Source organism: Copadichromis virginalis, linkage group LG18, assembly GCF_057382275.1.
Source record: "Copadichromis virginalis isolate Kocher_CV1m ecotype Utaka linkage group LG18, C_Virginalis_male_GT1.1, whole genome shotgun sequence".
NCBI lineage: Eukaryota > Metazoa > Chordata > Actinopteri > Cichliformes > Cichlidae > Copadichromis > Copadichromis virginalis.
This window is the reverse complement of record NC_140635.1, coordinates 4,618,782-4,634,572: the sequence shown is the minus strand read 5'-3', so window position 1 is coordinate 4,634,572 and position 15,791 is coordinate 4,618,782. Positions and strand designations below refer to the sequence as shown.

Genomic DNA, 15,791 nt, shown 5'->3' with positions numbered 1-15,791 from the left:
CAGTGGTGAATCCAGTGCCATTGCTTGAGTGTCTAATAATTTTGGAAGAGTTATGTTGTCCAAAAACTGATCAATTTCTTTTTTAGACGGGTTTATTTGTGGTGAATACAACGTGTTATAGAAATCCCTGAAAATGTTGTTTATTTGTATCGGGTCATATATTGTGTTCCCAGATGAATCTTGAACAGCACATATAGTTGTTTTTTTCTTTATTTATTTTTAGCTGGTTTGCTAGAAATTGACCGGATTTATTACCATGTTCATAATTTTGTAAGCGTAGTCTTTGTACTAAGAATTTTGTTTTTTTTATCAATTATCTCATTTAATTCTAGTTTTGTTTTGCGTATTTTGTTCAATGTTTCCTGATCTTGGTGGGACGCGTAGGCTTCTTCTAGTGATTTGATGTTTTTTTCTAATTCCTGAATATTTTTGTTTTCTTTTTTCTTTTTATGTGATGAGAAAGAAATTATTTTACCTCTCATCACAGCTTTCCCTGCTTCCCATAGAACAGAAGCTGATGTTTCGGGAGTGTCATTATAGTCTAAATATGAAGTCCACTCTTTTTTAAAATATTTAATAAAGTCTTCATCTTTAAGTAGTGATGTATTAAATCTCCAGTTTTTACTTGGCGTAGTATTATTCTTGTGCATTAGTGTTAAAGATACAGGAGCATGATCGCTGACAGCTATAGGGTGAATCTCAGTGTCTGAAATGTCACTCAGCAGTGAGCTGCTGACCAAAAAATAATCCAGATGAGAGTAGGAGTGATGGACATGTGAGAAAAAAGTATATTCCTTACTGGTGGGGTGAAGGGAGCGCCATGCATCGCAAAGACCAAAGTCGCTCATATACTGTTTGATTATATTTGTGGACTGCCAATTACACTGAGTTCCCGCTGTATTGAGCCTATCCATGTCTTCATTTAGTCCAAGGTTGAGGTCGCCTCCAAGAACAAGTGTGCCATCTAAGTGTTAAGAGAGTGCACTGAAAAAACCGTGAAAGAATGAGGGATCATCAACATTTGGACCATATACACTTGCAATACATAGCTTTTTATCAAGTATAGATAGTTTAATGATTAAGAATCTGCCCTCTGGATCTATAACTGTATCGAGTACTGTGAAATTAATATTTTTATGTATTAAAATTGCTACTCCCCTTTGTCTAGAATTATAACAAGCTGAGAACATATTAGGAAACTCAGGTGTTTTAAGTTCGTTCGAACCTCTAAGAGGTCTGTGGGTCTCTTGTAAAAGGACAACATCTGCCTGTAGTTTTTTGAGTTGGTTAAATATTTTTAACCTCTTTTCTCTGGAGCCAGCTCCATTTATATTCCATGTAATGAACCTCAGTGTACCCATAGATGTTTGTGTATAGGGATGTATGCTGTGTGCGTCGCTTAGACAGGTGGAGAGAATACGTCACTTGTTCATAAATAAAAAGAAGGAGAGAGAGAAAAAATGTGTGGCGAGATGCTCCCTGAGTCTGACTATGTGTTTGCATAGTTACTAATATGAGTAGGCTTGGCTTAAGTGTGTGTATCCTAAACGACTGTGTGCGCTGTCTGACTGAAGTAAATGTGCTGCCGTTGAGCGCATGGTGTGTATGTGTCGAAATAAAGGGTGTTGTTTGTGGATGAGTGTCGAAGCAGGTGATCGAGGCAGTGAAAGGAATAAAGAAAGAAACCAAGGACAGGGGTGAGCAGCATAAAAGCAAGAGGGGGAAAAGAGAGAGAGAAAAAAAACGAGAAGAAAAAAACAAAAAACAAAACGTAAACATTCCAATTAAATCACTGACGGAGAGTGACGGTGTTAATTCTGCTATGAAATCACACTTTAAGATGCGATTTGATACTAGTAAGTTAAACAGATGTTAATGCAAGTTAGTGTGAGTGGATAGGGAAATGGTGTAGCTGATTCTTATCTGGTGTGAGGTTAATACAGCCACGGAGTGATGTTGGGGTCGCGGTGGAGCTGTCCGTCCACGTACAGCCGGTCCACAGCGATGACAGCGCGGGAGCCCTTCTGGATGAAGCCGCGTCGGATTGGGAAGAGGACCCTGCGTCATTCCAAGATCTCTTTGGGGAACTGGTCGTTCACGCTGAAGTCCGTTCCTTTTAATTCCCTGCCGCGGCTTTTCACCTGTTGTTTTTGTTTGAAGTGGCCGAATTTGGCCACGATAGGACGTGGTCTCCCGGCCGTAGCCCGAATGGGGCCGAGGCGATGTACCCGATCGAAGACGATGTTCTTCACAGTGTCCTCCGGCAGCTTCAGGTGGATTTTGATGAAGCTTTTTACCGTGGTCTCCGCGTCCTCTCCAGCGGCTTCTGGAATACCAGAAAATACCAGATTATCACGCATGCTACGAGCTTGTAGATCAATAACTGTTTCTTTTATTTTTTTATTTTCTCTATTGAGCTGGGTAACATTTTCTGTGAGACATTTCACCGACTCCCTTAGCGTGGCATTTTCAGCAGCAAGCGTTTCCACCTGCTGCTGGCTGTACTCCAGGGATTCTCGCAAGCATTTAAATTCTCGGTGAAGAATCTCCACCAAGGACAGCCTTGCGTCGAAACTGGACAATCGCTTGTCGATTGACTCCAGTATGTCGGCAATATCTTTGCCGGCTGGCGATGTTGAGCCGGGGGAATCTGCCGGGCGTTGTCTTTTCGACGACGGCGTCTCAGCTTTGGCCGGGGAAGCTGCACACTGGGCCTTCTTCATCACGAGATCCTGAAAGCACTGATCAATATAATCTTGGAGAGTCTCTAAACTCTCCCCGTTGTTCTCCAGGGTGTTGGAGATTATTTAGACAAATATTGTTAGTTATAAGACAATTGATAAGTGTATTTGGTAATAGGGGGAGACCGGGGATAGTTGTAACGTGGGTCAGTTGTAACACTTCCAATTTCTCCAATCAAGGCTAAGTTTCAAATGATGTGACTCATCCTGTGCATGCCCAATTCAGTTCTGCTATCACATGTGAAAAATCAGCACATTTTGTCAAACACAGACAATTTAACATCAAAAAAAGTAAGTTTTTCTACTTTATTTCAATTTGTAATAGCATTATCTGCTTTGCAGTTAAACTCATCAAACTTAAATTGTGTTATTTGTATGTCTATGGGGATATATTCTGTGTAGGTCTTTAGTGCTAGTGTTTTAGCCGTTGGCTGTAATGTTAGCTAGTTCATGGCTATAGGAGTCTGGGTCAGTTGTAACAGCAACAGTCTGGGTTAGTTGTAACAATAATGCAGATGTTACAACTTACCACACTTTTACTTTAACTTATATTAAACAAGTTGGGGCAACGACATCAGCAGAGAGAGGTTCACTGGTCGCTTTTGTATATGCGGTTAATGCCATTGGCAACACAATTCCTCCACTGTTTGTGTTCCCACACATACATTATGCAGACCACTGTGTCAGAGATGGACCAGTAGGAAGTACTGGTAGTGGAAATAAATCAGGATGGGTGCAAGAAACAGATTTCCTCATCTTTCTGAAGCACTTTGCAAACCACACCAAGGTAAGCCATGATAAAAAGTAATGGAATTGCGATGCTGGTGAACAACTACATTTTTTCAGCTTCATTGTTATGTTCAAAATTGGTGCAAGAGTTGTCGGTTATAATGCCCACTGAGCCAATGAGGCCAAACTCAAGGAAGACCAACCAAAATTAATGAAATATTCAGTTGCAGAAAATTCCATAATTTGTCTTTTTTGGGGGGTTGGAATATGTTCAAAAGCTGGATTTCTGCATTCTGTCACACACACACATAATTACATAAATGGCTCTAAGTGCATTCATGTGTTGAATAAACAAAGATTACATGTTAATGTTTTGTTAGTACCCTTATTTCATTGTGTTACATTTCACCCCAGGATATGTTACAACTAACCCAGACTAGGGGGTTAATTGTAACATTTCACTCTTCGTGTTTGAGACCATACCATGCAATGAGTAATTGTGCTGCAGAGAAAATAGCTGCACTATTTAATAGCAGAGACATGTAAATACTTTGCATTACATTTTGAATCCACTACCTTAAAAGAGCTCCAATTTACAGACAGAAATGTCAAAAATGTTACAACTATCCCCGGTCTCCCCTACTGAAGCTTAAATGAATTTGTTCAAATCTAAACTACCATTTGCTTTAATTTTCCGCCAACAATCTCCGGCGTCTGACGTCAGTTACAACATGAGTCGCTTACCTTGTCCGTCACTTGTCCTTTTTTCAGACTAAAATCAAATTAACAAACTAAAATCAAAGCATTCTTTGATTTTAGTCTGTTAGCCCACAAGCTGAGTTTTTATCAGAGTCCTGCATGAGTCAGTGTTATTTCACTGACACCATCACAGTTTTACACACCTGTTCTGTATGACTTTGTCTCAGGTTTGCGGTGATATCCAGCACTCTGAGCTGATGGCAGATCTGGTCAGTCCACAGTAGCTTCAACCACTAAATTATCTCTAACACATCACCAAACCAAAGTCTTCCTGCTAAGAGTACATCAAAGGTGAAAAGCGAGCCTAGAATGTCATCATTTCTGCTCTCCTCTTTCTTCTTCTTCTACTTCTGGACCGCACACATCTGTCGCTGCCCTACTCAGGTCGATCTAATGAAAATCAGCCAGAAATAATAATCAGAAATCCAAATGTAGAATTTATAGTTCCCCATTGATGCAATTTGGTTATTAAATTTAAGAAGCAGTCTGTAATGCTCACCCCAGCATAGTTGAAGCAGATCATCAAAGCATGCTGAACACTTTCTACCATTCCACATGTGCATTTTCTATCCAGGTACTCAACAGCACCAAACCATAATTGTGAATCCATGGCTTTGATCTGGTGAAAATCACCCTACCCCTACTGTTCATCTTTACACACAACAGATGGTGTTTCTGTATCTTATGACTGAATGAAAAGTAATGACAACCGTTATTTTCAATCTTCCATTGCTTCTACCTGTTGTTTCTCTGTATTATTGTCGGATCTTTACCTTCAAATAAAGTGCCTTCAATATAAACTGCCTTGAGGTAACTTGTTGTAATTTGGTGTTTTATTAAGAAAATTGAACTATTGTGGCAGAAAAGTTGGATGCAAACCAAGACTAAAAGTCCTCAGGCAGGAGTCATAGCTGGGCTTTAGCATCTGGGTCACCCACTTTACCCAGGGAGCTAAACCAGCATCTCCAACAGGTGATTTGTTTGTCTGGCAGTTTCAGGCTGGGAAAGCTTGTTAAACTTTAACAAAACATTATTTGGCACCAACGTGAATGATTTGGGTCATGTTTATCACGTCTGAGTCAGGGAGCAAAGGTCACCTCCTTTATGCAGGATTTCACCTTATGCCAACAGGGGAAAAAAATCACGAGTTCTTAAACAAGCTGTAGGTCATGTTACTACACACATTTCAATATGTAAGCATTTCATCGTGTTTTAGAGTCTCAGAGTTATTTCAGCCTCATCTTCACATATTTTCACAAATATTCACATTATCTCCGAGATCCAGTTGTGAAATTTTTTCCCTCAGTGTAACCGATTGCAACACAACAAATGACTGACCAGTGATTAGTGTTTTACAGTGATTACGACAGACAGCCTGTTTCTGCCACTGCTGCCAAGCATTTGCTCTTTTCAGCTTGTTCAATTGTGGAGGTTTTTACATTCTTTACCTTACAATATAAAGCACCTTGAGGCAACTGTTGTTTTTTGGCACTATATATAAATATAAATGAATTGAACTGGTAGCAACTTTATGAATGAGAAAATGAAAACAAGTGTCAGTCAGCTGGTTCATGTCCAGCAGGTGGGGAGGAATCAGTGAGTCTGTTACTCCAGTTACTTACTCAGAGGTAAAGTTAAAGAAAACGAGTTTCCTTCATCGCACTAAACCTGCCCACTAAACATGACCCTGAATGAACCCATATGTAAAGGACTGTAGGTTTTAAGCAGGCTCAGGTAATGGCAACACAATAGATGAGGAAAGTGGGGGAACTCTGACGACATCTAGTGGACATCTTGAAGATGACGGGTCTGAACAGAGAGCAATGCAGGTCTGTGGAGAAGATTGCAGCACACTGTGAAATATGAACTATGAATAATATCTACATCTGTAATGATGTAATCAAAATAGGCTCCATGTAGTTCAAGTTCTGTTACTGTACTTATGAAGCAAACTGCACACACAGAGTTGGCAAACATTGAGTTTACTTGCATTTAGGCAAAATGATATAAACACTTATCATGAGCCAATATAGCACATTTAACTGCTTTTATTTAGCAGGGATTACACAATACACAAAATTAGTCACAAACATTTTAATCAAATCTTGCAACATGTTGCTAAGAATAACCAGGACAACCAGGTCAAAGCCATACTGAAGTATAACCTTCATTAACATAAATCACAAAGAAAACATATTTAAATAAAAATTGTATACTTGTCTTGAACTTTTTTAAATCTTTAGTCCTGTGTATCAAAACTTATTTATTGGCTGATAAAAAGGAATCACATCATGGTTGTTACAAGGAACAAGTGATGAAAAACTCATTTTCATGTTTGTTTTCTTCTATACTGAAGAAGAAATACAAGTTTCTGTGGTAAATATTAAAAGAGCATCCATGTTCAATAAATATTTGTGTCACCTTTAAAGACCAATAAAAAAAATATCAAACTTAGAGAAACATAAAGTCAGGGCTGGAACAAACAACATAGAGTGCCCTTCACTGCTGTGGACAGGAAATGTACCGTGACTTGGAGCATGAGGTCATTTTCTACCTCGGGTGCTGCAGTGATTTGGTTTGTCACTCAGGTGGATCCTTAGATGAAAATTCAGTCCTGATTTCCAACTGAATCTTTCCCCACAGGAGCTACAAATATATGGTTTCTCACCTGTGTGGATCCTTCTGTGACTTTTCATAGTCGACAAGTCTCTAAACTCTTTCCTACAGACGTTGCAAGAATACGCTTTCTCACCGGTGTGGATTCTCAAATGAGTTTCTAGTCCTGATTTCTTACCAAATCTTTTCCCACATGTGCTACAGAAATACGGCTTCTCGCCTGTGTGGATTCTCACGTGACTTTCAAATCCGGATTTCTTATTAAATCTTTTCCCACAGGTGATGCAAAAATATGGCTTCTCGCCTGTGTGGATCCTTACGTGAGTTTCAAATCCTGATTTCCAAATGAATCTTTTCCCACAGGTGCTACAAGAATGTGGCTTCTCACTTGTGTGAACTCTCATGTGTCTCGTCAGGTTGGATTTACACTGAAAAGTTTTTCCACAAGTGTCACAGCTTACAGATTTTTTACTTGTATCAGTTTCACTCCGAGACTTATCTGTTCGGTTTTTGTGACGTCTCCTTTTCTTCAGCTCCGCATTTCTAGTTGATCCCGAGTCCACATGCTGGTTTTCTTCCTGTTCCTCAAGCTCTGGTTCAGGAAAGTTAAGAGCAAGGAGCTGGTCATCGTTTGGTTCTGATTCACTGAGGTCACTTTCCTCAAAACTAGAAGTCACCATAAAACTATTGATCTCCTGCTTCAGTACAATCTCCTCCAGCTCCTGACTGGTGCAGAGTTCCTCCTGTTCCTCTTTAATCTGTGGAGGATCTGGGTCCTCCTGGTCCAGACTTGAGTTCCTCTCCTGCTGATTGGCGACAAACTCCTCCTCCTTACAGGCAGTTTGCTGGTGGAGGTCTAAACGAACAATAAAAAAAATGTAATTATAGAAAAACACTTCTGAGAAGATAAAGTTTTAGTTAAAGTCTGTAATGAGGGCATGTTGCTCACATTTGCAGGTGAAATTAAAAGTGTGTAAAAATGAAGTTATTTGTGCACTCTGATGCAAATGAGAACTTGAGTTCTGACATTTTTCAGCAACATTAAGAGTAAAAAAAACCTTTCAAACAAAAAAGAACTCACTTATTACTGACTGACTGATGATCTATTTTGGAGTTGATCTCGAAACTGATCTACATCTTGATATTTTTCAAAATAATCTTCACTATTGGGGGTGGCTGTAGCTCAGGCGGTAGAGCAGATCATCTACTGATCGGTTCGATTCCCGGCTTCACCTAGTCTGCATTTCAAATATCCTTGGGCAAGATACTAACTCCAAGTTGCCTCAAGTTGCTCTTTGATCTGTGGAATGTGTGTCTGAATGTTGGTAGAAAGCACTAAGAAAAATGTGCTTGTGCGAATGGGAGTGAGTGGGTGAATGCACAAGTTTTGTAAAGCGCTTTGAGTGCTCAAGATTGAGTAGAAAAGCGCTATATAAGAACCAGTCCATTTAAAACTCCCTGTCATGTTTTCACGAATACACATTAAATAGATCTGACTTTTTTAAAAATTTTATTCTTTATTACTTTTCCATCAACCAAAAAAAACAAAAAACTGAGTATATAATAATGATTTATGTACATCGTAAATGATTAATGTTAGGAGGACACAGAGATATATTATATATACTCTCCCATGAAAATCATTCATATATTATTTCAGAAAAATATATGCAACCCAAAATAACCCCCCAACAACAAAAGAAAAAAAAAAAAAAGAAAAAAAAAAAAGACCCTGAAGCAAAGGTTTACAGATAGTGCTCCAGAGAGAAAAAAAAATCAAGCAAGTATAACATTCCAGGGTTTCGGGCTGAAGTTTAATCCAAGGATATCATGTTAGTTAGAGAGGCATCCAGATTAGTGGTTGCAATGATAAGCTGCGTCCTCTTCCGTTTCCAATCCATTTAATTTCACGTCCCTTCTCCTGTCCTTCTATTTAGCAGACCAGCAATCGCAGGTTCCCCAGGTTTTCTTTAGCAGCTGTGACGTTACTTCTCCATACAGGTTAAATAGATAGAATCATTTCTGTACATTATCGATCATTTCCTCACCTTCCAAAAATAACAAAAAATTTCCCCACATTTTTTTGAAGGAAGCATGTTTACCCTTTATCATAGACGTAAGTTTCTCCAGAGCAAGGGTTTTTGACAATGTCGATAACCAAATTCTCACGTGTGGTCTACTAGTGGATCTCCATGATTTGGCTATACTGTATTTCGCCTGTAGCAGGCAGAAGGTTGTGGTTTTTTGGTTAGCTTTGCTCAGCTGGATTTCAGCGGGGAAAATTCCTAGGATGCATAATTTAGGACATGGATCCAATTTGACACTTGTAATATGTGCAATTATTTCTAAAACTTCCTTCCAAAACTTTTGAATTTCTGAGCATTCCCATAGGCAGTGCATCAGTGTGCCTTTTTCCCCACATTTAACACATATGTCCGGAGTTTTGGGGTCAAATTTATTTAATAATGTTGGGGTAATATATGTTCTCATTAACCATTTGTACTGGATTAGTTTAAATTGAGTGTTTATAGATTGTGTTTGAGCTTTCAAGCAAGCTTTTTGCCATTCCTCTGTAGTTATACTACACTCTAAGTCTTGACACCATGCGCGTCTTTCTTTTTCTGAGGATATTTGAGAGCCGTCTCTAAGGTTATTGTAGAAGCGAGAAATTAAACCCTTCTTCAGCTGATGGTTTATTGCTATATCCTCTAATGAGTTTAGGGTGGGCGGTGTTAGAGATTTTTGAGTTTTTGAAATGAAGCTTCTGATTTGAAGAAATTTAAAGAAATGTTTGGTTGGAATGTCAAATTTCTGAGTCAAGCCATTGAAACATATTAAGGTGTCCTTGTCAAATAGATCTGCAACTTTGCACAGGCCTCTGTCGGCCCATATTTTAAAGCCCAAATCTTTCCAACCGGGTTTAAAGGCCTTATTGCCCCAGATAGGTGAGAATTGGGATAGTGCTGGCATTTCATTTTTAAACTCGAGTGCCTCGAACCGCACACGAATAGTATTTTTAACAAAGAGGTTTGATGTATCTTTCATCAGATCTTTATATTTTGCAGAGTACAGATAAGTGCTGAGTGGTAAGGGGGTAGTACTTGACCTTTCTAAATTTACCCAGGGTAGGGTAGTTGTTGAGAACCAGCATGAGGCCGCAGAGAGTTGGGCAGCCCAGTAGTACCATTTGAGGTTTGGAACACAGAGACCTCCTCTGTCATACGGAAGATATAGTAGCGAAAGACGCAGTCTAGCTCGTCTGTTATTCCAAATGAATTTACTGAATATTGTTTTTGTCTTTGTGAAGAAGTCATCTGGAGGGTTGAGAGGAATGACTCGGAAGAGATATAGAAATTTTGGAAGGATGTTCATTTTGAGAATATTTACACGTCCAATCATCGAGATTGGTAGCATAGACCATCTATTGATTAAGCCAACAACAGAGTTGATAGTAGGAGAATAATTTGCGTTAATTTTTGGAGTGATTTTTATACCTAGATAAGTGAGACTGTCTCTGGCAATTTGAAACGTTGTTTGAATAGGTGGTTTAGTTCTTTCAGAATGATTAAAAAAGAGGATGGCCGATTTGGATTCATTAATTTTATAACCGGAGATATTGCCAAAGAAGTTAATTGTTTTAAGTAGCTGAGGAATTGAACTCTTTAATTTAGACAGCATTAAAATAATATCATCTGCAAATAATCCAATTTTAGACTCAATATTATTTGTTCTAATGCCAGAGATGTTTTGGTTGTTCCTTATCGCAATAGCCAGTGGTTCTATTGCTAGGACGAAAAGAAGAGGTGAGAGGGGACAGCCTTGACGTGTACCTCTACCTAGATAGAATGGTCTAGATATAATATTGTTGGTTCTAACTGAGGCTATAGGTTTATTATATAATATTTTAACCCAGGTCATGAAGTAATTGCCAAAGCCGAATTGAGATAGTACCTTATAGAGATAATTATGTTCGACCCTATCGAAAGCTTTTTCTGCGTCTAAGGAAAGCAGAGCCATGTCTAGTTGTTCTGAGTTTGTGTAAAGTACATTCAGTACTCTGCGAATCCCATGCTGCGTTTGTCGGCCTTTTACAAACCCATTTTGGTCATTATCAACAAGAAGATGAAGGTACCGTTCAAGTCTGTTTGCCAGTACTTTGCTTATTATCTTGGCATCAGAGTTTATTAGTGAAATTGGTCTATAAGATTCACATTTTGTAGGCGGTTTCCCAGGCTTAGGGAATACCGTTATAAGTGCATTTCGCAAGGAGGGGGGAAGCTCTTTTGAATCATAGCTTTCCACCAGCATGTCGTACAGAGGGAATATTAATTTATCTTTAAATATTTTGAAAAGGTCTAGTGGAATTCCATCTGGGCCGGGAGTTTTTCCCATTTTTAATTTATCGATTGCATTGGAGAGTTCATTCATCGATAACTGAGAGTCTAATTCGCATCGGGCTTCTTCAGAAAGTAAAGGGGTACTTATTGAGTCAAAGAAGGATTCTAGTGATTCTCGAGTCGTATCTCCTGTTGAAGTATATAGTTGTGAATAGTAGTGTTCAAAGAGTTCACTTATTCTATGAGGATCTGTGATATTTTCGTCTGCAGTTCTAATTTCATTTATTGTTTGTTCGTTCAGTAGCGTTTTTATACGCCATGCCAAAAGTTTTCCTGCCTTTTCCCCTTGGTCATAGTAGGTCTGTCTCAGTCTAAATAGTCCGGCTGAGGCTTTCTCAGTAGTTAATTTATCGTATTTTGCTCTTAATCTTAAAAGTTTTTGTTGGTTTTCTTTAGAGTCATTCAGGTTTATCTCAAGTTCCACTTCTTTTATTTGACCTTCGAGGTCCAACATCTCAGTATAGTTTTTATTTGCTTTGTTTTTGGTGTAGCCTATCATCTGTCCACGAATAAAGACCTTAAAAGCTTCCCATCTTACTGAGGCTGTAGTTTCAGATTTGTTGAAGTAGAAATAGTCATCAATATTTTTGCCTACATATTCCAAATATTTTTGATTGTGCAGCCAGTGTGGTCTTAAACGCCAAATAGGGTTACGTCTAAAAGCTGCTGTGACTGAGAAGTTAAGCGTGGTTATTGAGTGGTCAGATATAAGCACACTTTTATATGAGCAGCTGTTAATTCTGGAGATAAGAAAGTTTGAGATAAGAAAATAATCTATGCGACTGCGGCTATTATGACTGGCTGAGTAGCAAGAATATTCTCTCCCTGTTGGATTTTTTAATCTCCATATATCTTTAAGATTCAATTCAAACATAAAGTGTTGTATGACTTGTCTAGATTTTGGATGGGAAGAGTCTAAGCCTGATGATCTATCAAGCCTGGGTTCTAGGGTACAATTAAAGTCCCCCCCAACAATTATCTCACCGTGAAGGTCTGTAATAGAGAGAAATAGATTATTATAAAAGTTGGAGTCGTCAATATTGGGGCCATATACATTAACTAATATTAAATCTTGATTCAGCACGGAGCATTGTAGAATAATGAATCTCCCTGCGGGGTCCAATATGGGTTTTTTTAATACACATGGGTACTGATTTATGAATGAGTGTTGCCACTCCTCTAGCATGTGTTGAGAAGTGGCTAAAGAAAACCTGACCTGGCCATCTCCTCCTTATCCGGTCAGTTTCATTCACGAGTAAGTGTGTTTCTTGAATGAAGACTATCTTTGGGTGATATTGTTTTATTCTATCCATTACTCTTTTCAGTTTAATATATTTTCTAAGGCCTCTTACATTCCAGGAAATTAGATCAATATTTGAATAACTACTCATACAGTTTGTACCTTTAGTAATCTGGGTTTGACTACATCTCGTCTCTCCTGTCGAGACTCACAAGTTGTTATTTCAAGAGCACTGCACTTTAAAAACAATCTCTTATAAACCAGAAAACAAAAGAAAAAAACAACAAAAAAAAAACAACCCAGAGATCTTCCATCGGTGTAGATCTCAAAACCTTCCCCCCCAAAGTCATAGCGGATTGGTTATGCATCAGATCCGTGTGAAGGAGCTGATAGAGCGTCCTCATGATTGAAGTTACAAACTTAGGTCCGACCGTATTAACTAAAGAAGTGGCCATACAAATGTAACTGAATGAAAAGATTTAGACATAGCATACCTAAGGCCATCTATATCATACCTGTACACCAGCAGCCGTTATATGTCCGGTTTGGAGTTGTTCATCAGAGTTGCATATATTTGATGTAGCGTTTCTGAGTGGGCGTGAAGTTTATCCCTCGTTTTGTTGCCGGACTTTTCGCATGAAATCTTCCACCTCCGCTGGTGTGTGGAAGAGGAGCCTGTTGTCATGGTGGAGAATCCTCATTTTTGCTGGAAAGATCAGTCCGAAGTTTATATGCATTTCACGGAGTTGTTGTTTTACCTGGTTGTATTGTTTCCGTTGTTTCTGGACTTCCGTTGACAGATCAGGAAAAAACATAATGTGATGTCCGTTGTGCGTTATTTTTCCCTTCAGACGTGCCGCTCTCATCACCCTCATCTTGTCTTGATAATTCAAAAATTACATGATGATCACACGGGGTGGGCCATTTGGAGTATTTCGCCCTTGTAGTCTGTGTGCTCGTTCAATGATAGGTGGGGATGGGAGCGCGTCTCGTCCCAAAACATCAATTAAGAAAGTTTGCAAGAATATTGTAATTTCTCCTTGTTCAGTATTCTCAGTCAATCCGACGAGTCTCAGATTAGATCTCCGGCTTCTATTTTCGAGGTCGTCCACCTTTAACTGTAGTTCCTGAATTTTCTTATGAAGGGAAGTCTCTTTACTTACGAGGGAAGAGACGTCGTCTTCAACTTTACTGATGCGAGTTTCTGCGGAGGTGAGCCTCTCCGAAAACACTCCAATCGCCTCTTTTATTTCTTGGTTTGATATTTTAACTTCTTGCAGTTGAGCAGTGAAATGTACTTTCAACGACTGAATTGCGGCCAAAACACTCGCCTCGGTCTGTTGAGCACTAGCACTAGCGCCTTCCATTTTCTCGGTTTCAGGTTCGTTGTTAGGGTCATCGTCTGATCCATCCTTTCCGGCTGTTTTAGGCTTGGACCTATGTTTGGTCGGCATCTTGGTTGTTTAGATCAGAACAGAAGCTTAAGTCGGTGAGGCAGCCGCTAAAAGATTGGATTTTAACCGCTGTTGGGCGTAGGCAAAGGACGTTGAGGTCGGAGCTCGAAGTCTCACTGCCACTCAGGTGGACGCCATAACCAATCTCCCTTAAATAGATCTGACTGATACAAACTGTAGGTTTAATATTAATGTTAACACTTCAGAAAAGCGATTACAGTTTTACCGCTGGTCTGTAAATCTTTCTCAGGTTTCCAGATGTTATGCAGCTGTCTGAGCCGCTCTTCCCCGCTCCAGACGACGATGCCTTCATCCTCGTGTTTCACTACAAGCTGTTCTCCCTCTTGACTGATGCAGAGTTCCTCCTGTTCCTCTTTGATCTGTGGGGGATCTGTGTCCTCCTGGTCCAGATTGAAGTTCCTCTCCTGCTTCCAGACCTGCTGGCCAGCCAGATCTTCCTCCTCCTTACACTTCATGTTGATGTGGGACTTGAGGAACAAAGTAAAAAGAAAAAGATTAGACAGGTAAAGGTGCATCTCTAACACATCACCAAACCAAAGTCTTCCTGCTAAGAGTACATCAAAGGTGAAAAGCGAGCCTAGAATGTCATCATTTCTGCTCTCCTCTTTCTTCTTCTTCTACTTCTGGACCGCACACATCTGTCGCTGCCCTACTCAGGTCGATCTAATGAAAATCAGCCAGAAATAATAATCAGAAATCCAAATGTAGAATTTATAGTTCCCCATTGATGCAATTTGGTTATTAAATTTAAGAAGCAGTCTGTAATGCTCACCCCAGCATAGTTGAAGCAGATCATCAAAGCATGCTGAACACTTTCTACCATTCCACATGTGCATTTTCTATCCAGGTACTCAACAGCACCAAACCATAATTGTGAATCCATGGCTTTGATCTGGTGAAAATCACCCTACCCCTACTGTTCATCTTTACACACAACAGATGGTGTTTCTGTATCTTATGACTGAATGAAAAGTAATGACAACCGTTATTTTCAATCTTCCATTGCTTCTACCTGTTGTTTCTCTGTATTATTGTCGGATCTTTACCTTCGAATAAAGTGCCTTCAATATAAACTGCCTCGAGGTAACTTGTTGTAATTTGGTGTTTTATTAAGAAAATTGAACTATTGTGGCAGAAAAGTTGGATGCAAACCAAGACTAAAAGTCCTCAGGCAGGAGTCATAGCTGGGCTTTAGCATCTGGGTCACCCACTTTACCCAGGGAGCTAAACCAGCATCTCCAACAGGTGATTTGTTTGTCTGGCAGTTTCAGGCTGGGAAAGCTTGTTAAACTTTAACAAAACATTATTTGGCACCAACGTGAATGATTTGGGTCATGTTTATCACGTCTGAGTCAGGGAGCAAAGGTCACCTCCTTTATGCAGGATTTCACCTTATGCCAACAGGGGAAAAAAATCACGAGTTCTTAAACAAGCTGTAGGTCATGTTACTACACACATTTCAATATGTAAGCATTTCATCATGTTTTAGAGTCTCAGAGTTATTTCAGCCTCATCTTCACATATTTTCACAAATATTCACATTATCTCCGAGATCCAGTTGTGAAATTTTTTCCCTCAGTGTAACCGATTGCAACACAACAAATGACTGACCAGTGATTAGTGTTTTACAGTGATTACGACAGAAAGCCTGTTTCTGCCACTGCTGCCAAGCATTTGCTCTTTTCAGCTTGTTCAATTGTGGAGGTTTTTACATTCTTTACCTTACAATATAAAGCACCTTGAGGCAACTGTTGTTTTTTGGCACTATATATAAATATAAATGAATTGAACTGGTAGCAACTTTATGAATGAGAAAATGAAAACAAGTGTCAGT

At 39.3% G+C, this 15,791-nt stretch overlaps 1 protein-coding gene across 2 annotated transcripts; it reads right to left on the bottom strand.

Moving 5' to 3' along the window:
* Positions 1-6,195: 6,195 nt before the first annotated feature.
* LOC146687010 (uncharacterized) lies at positions 6,196-14,451 on the bottom strand. Of its 2 annotated transcripts, none has more exons than XM_085438014.1 (2): positions 14,163-14,451; positions 6,196-7,701 (listed from the first exon to the last, which is right to left on the bottom strand). In XM_085438014.1, the coding sequence occupies exons 1-2, from the start codon at positions 14,410-14,412 to the stop codon at positions 6,773-6,775; spliced, it is 1,179 nt and encodes a 392-aa protein (XP_085294140.1). In that variant the 5' UTR covers positions 14,413-14,451; the 3' UTR covers positions 6,196-6,772. The 2 variants fall into 2 exon arrangements, 1 of the variants encoding a protein (XP_085294140.1); XR_014916268.1 differs by lacking the exon at positions 14,163-14,451 and adding an exon at positions 12,998-14,131 and having other exon boundaries at positions 7,638-7,701.
* Between the last annotated feature and the right edge of the window lie 1,340 nt (positions 14,452-15,791).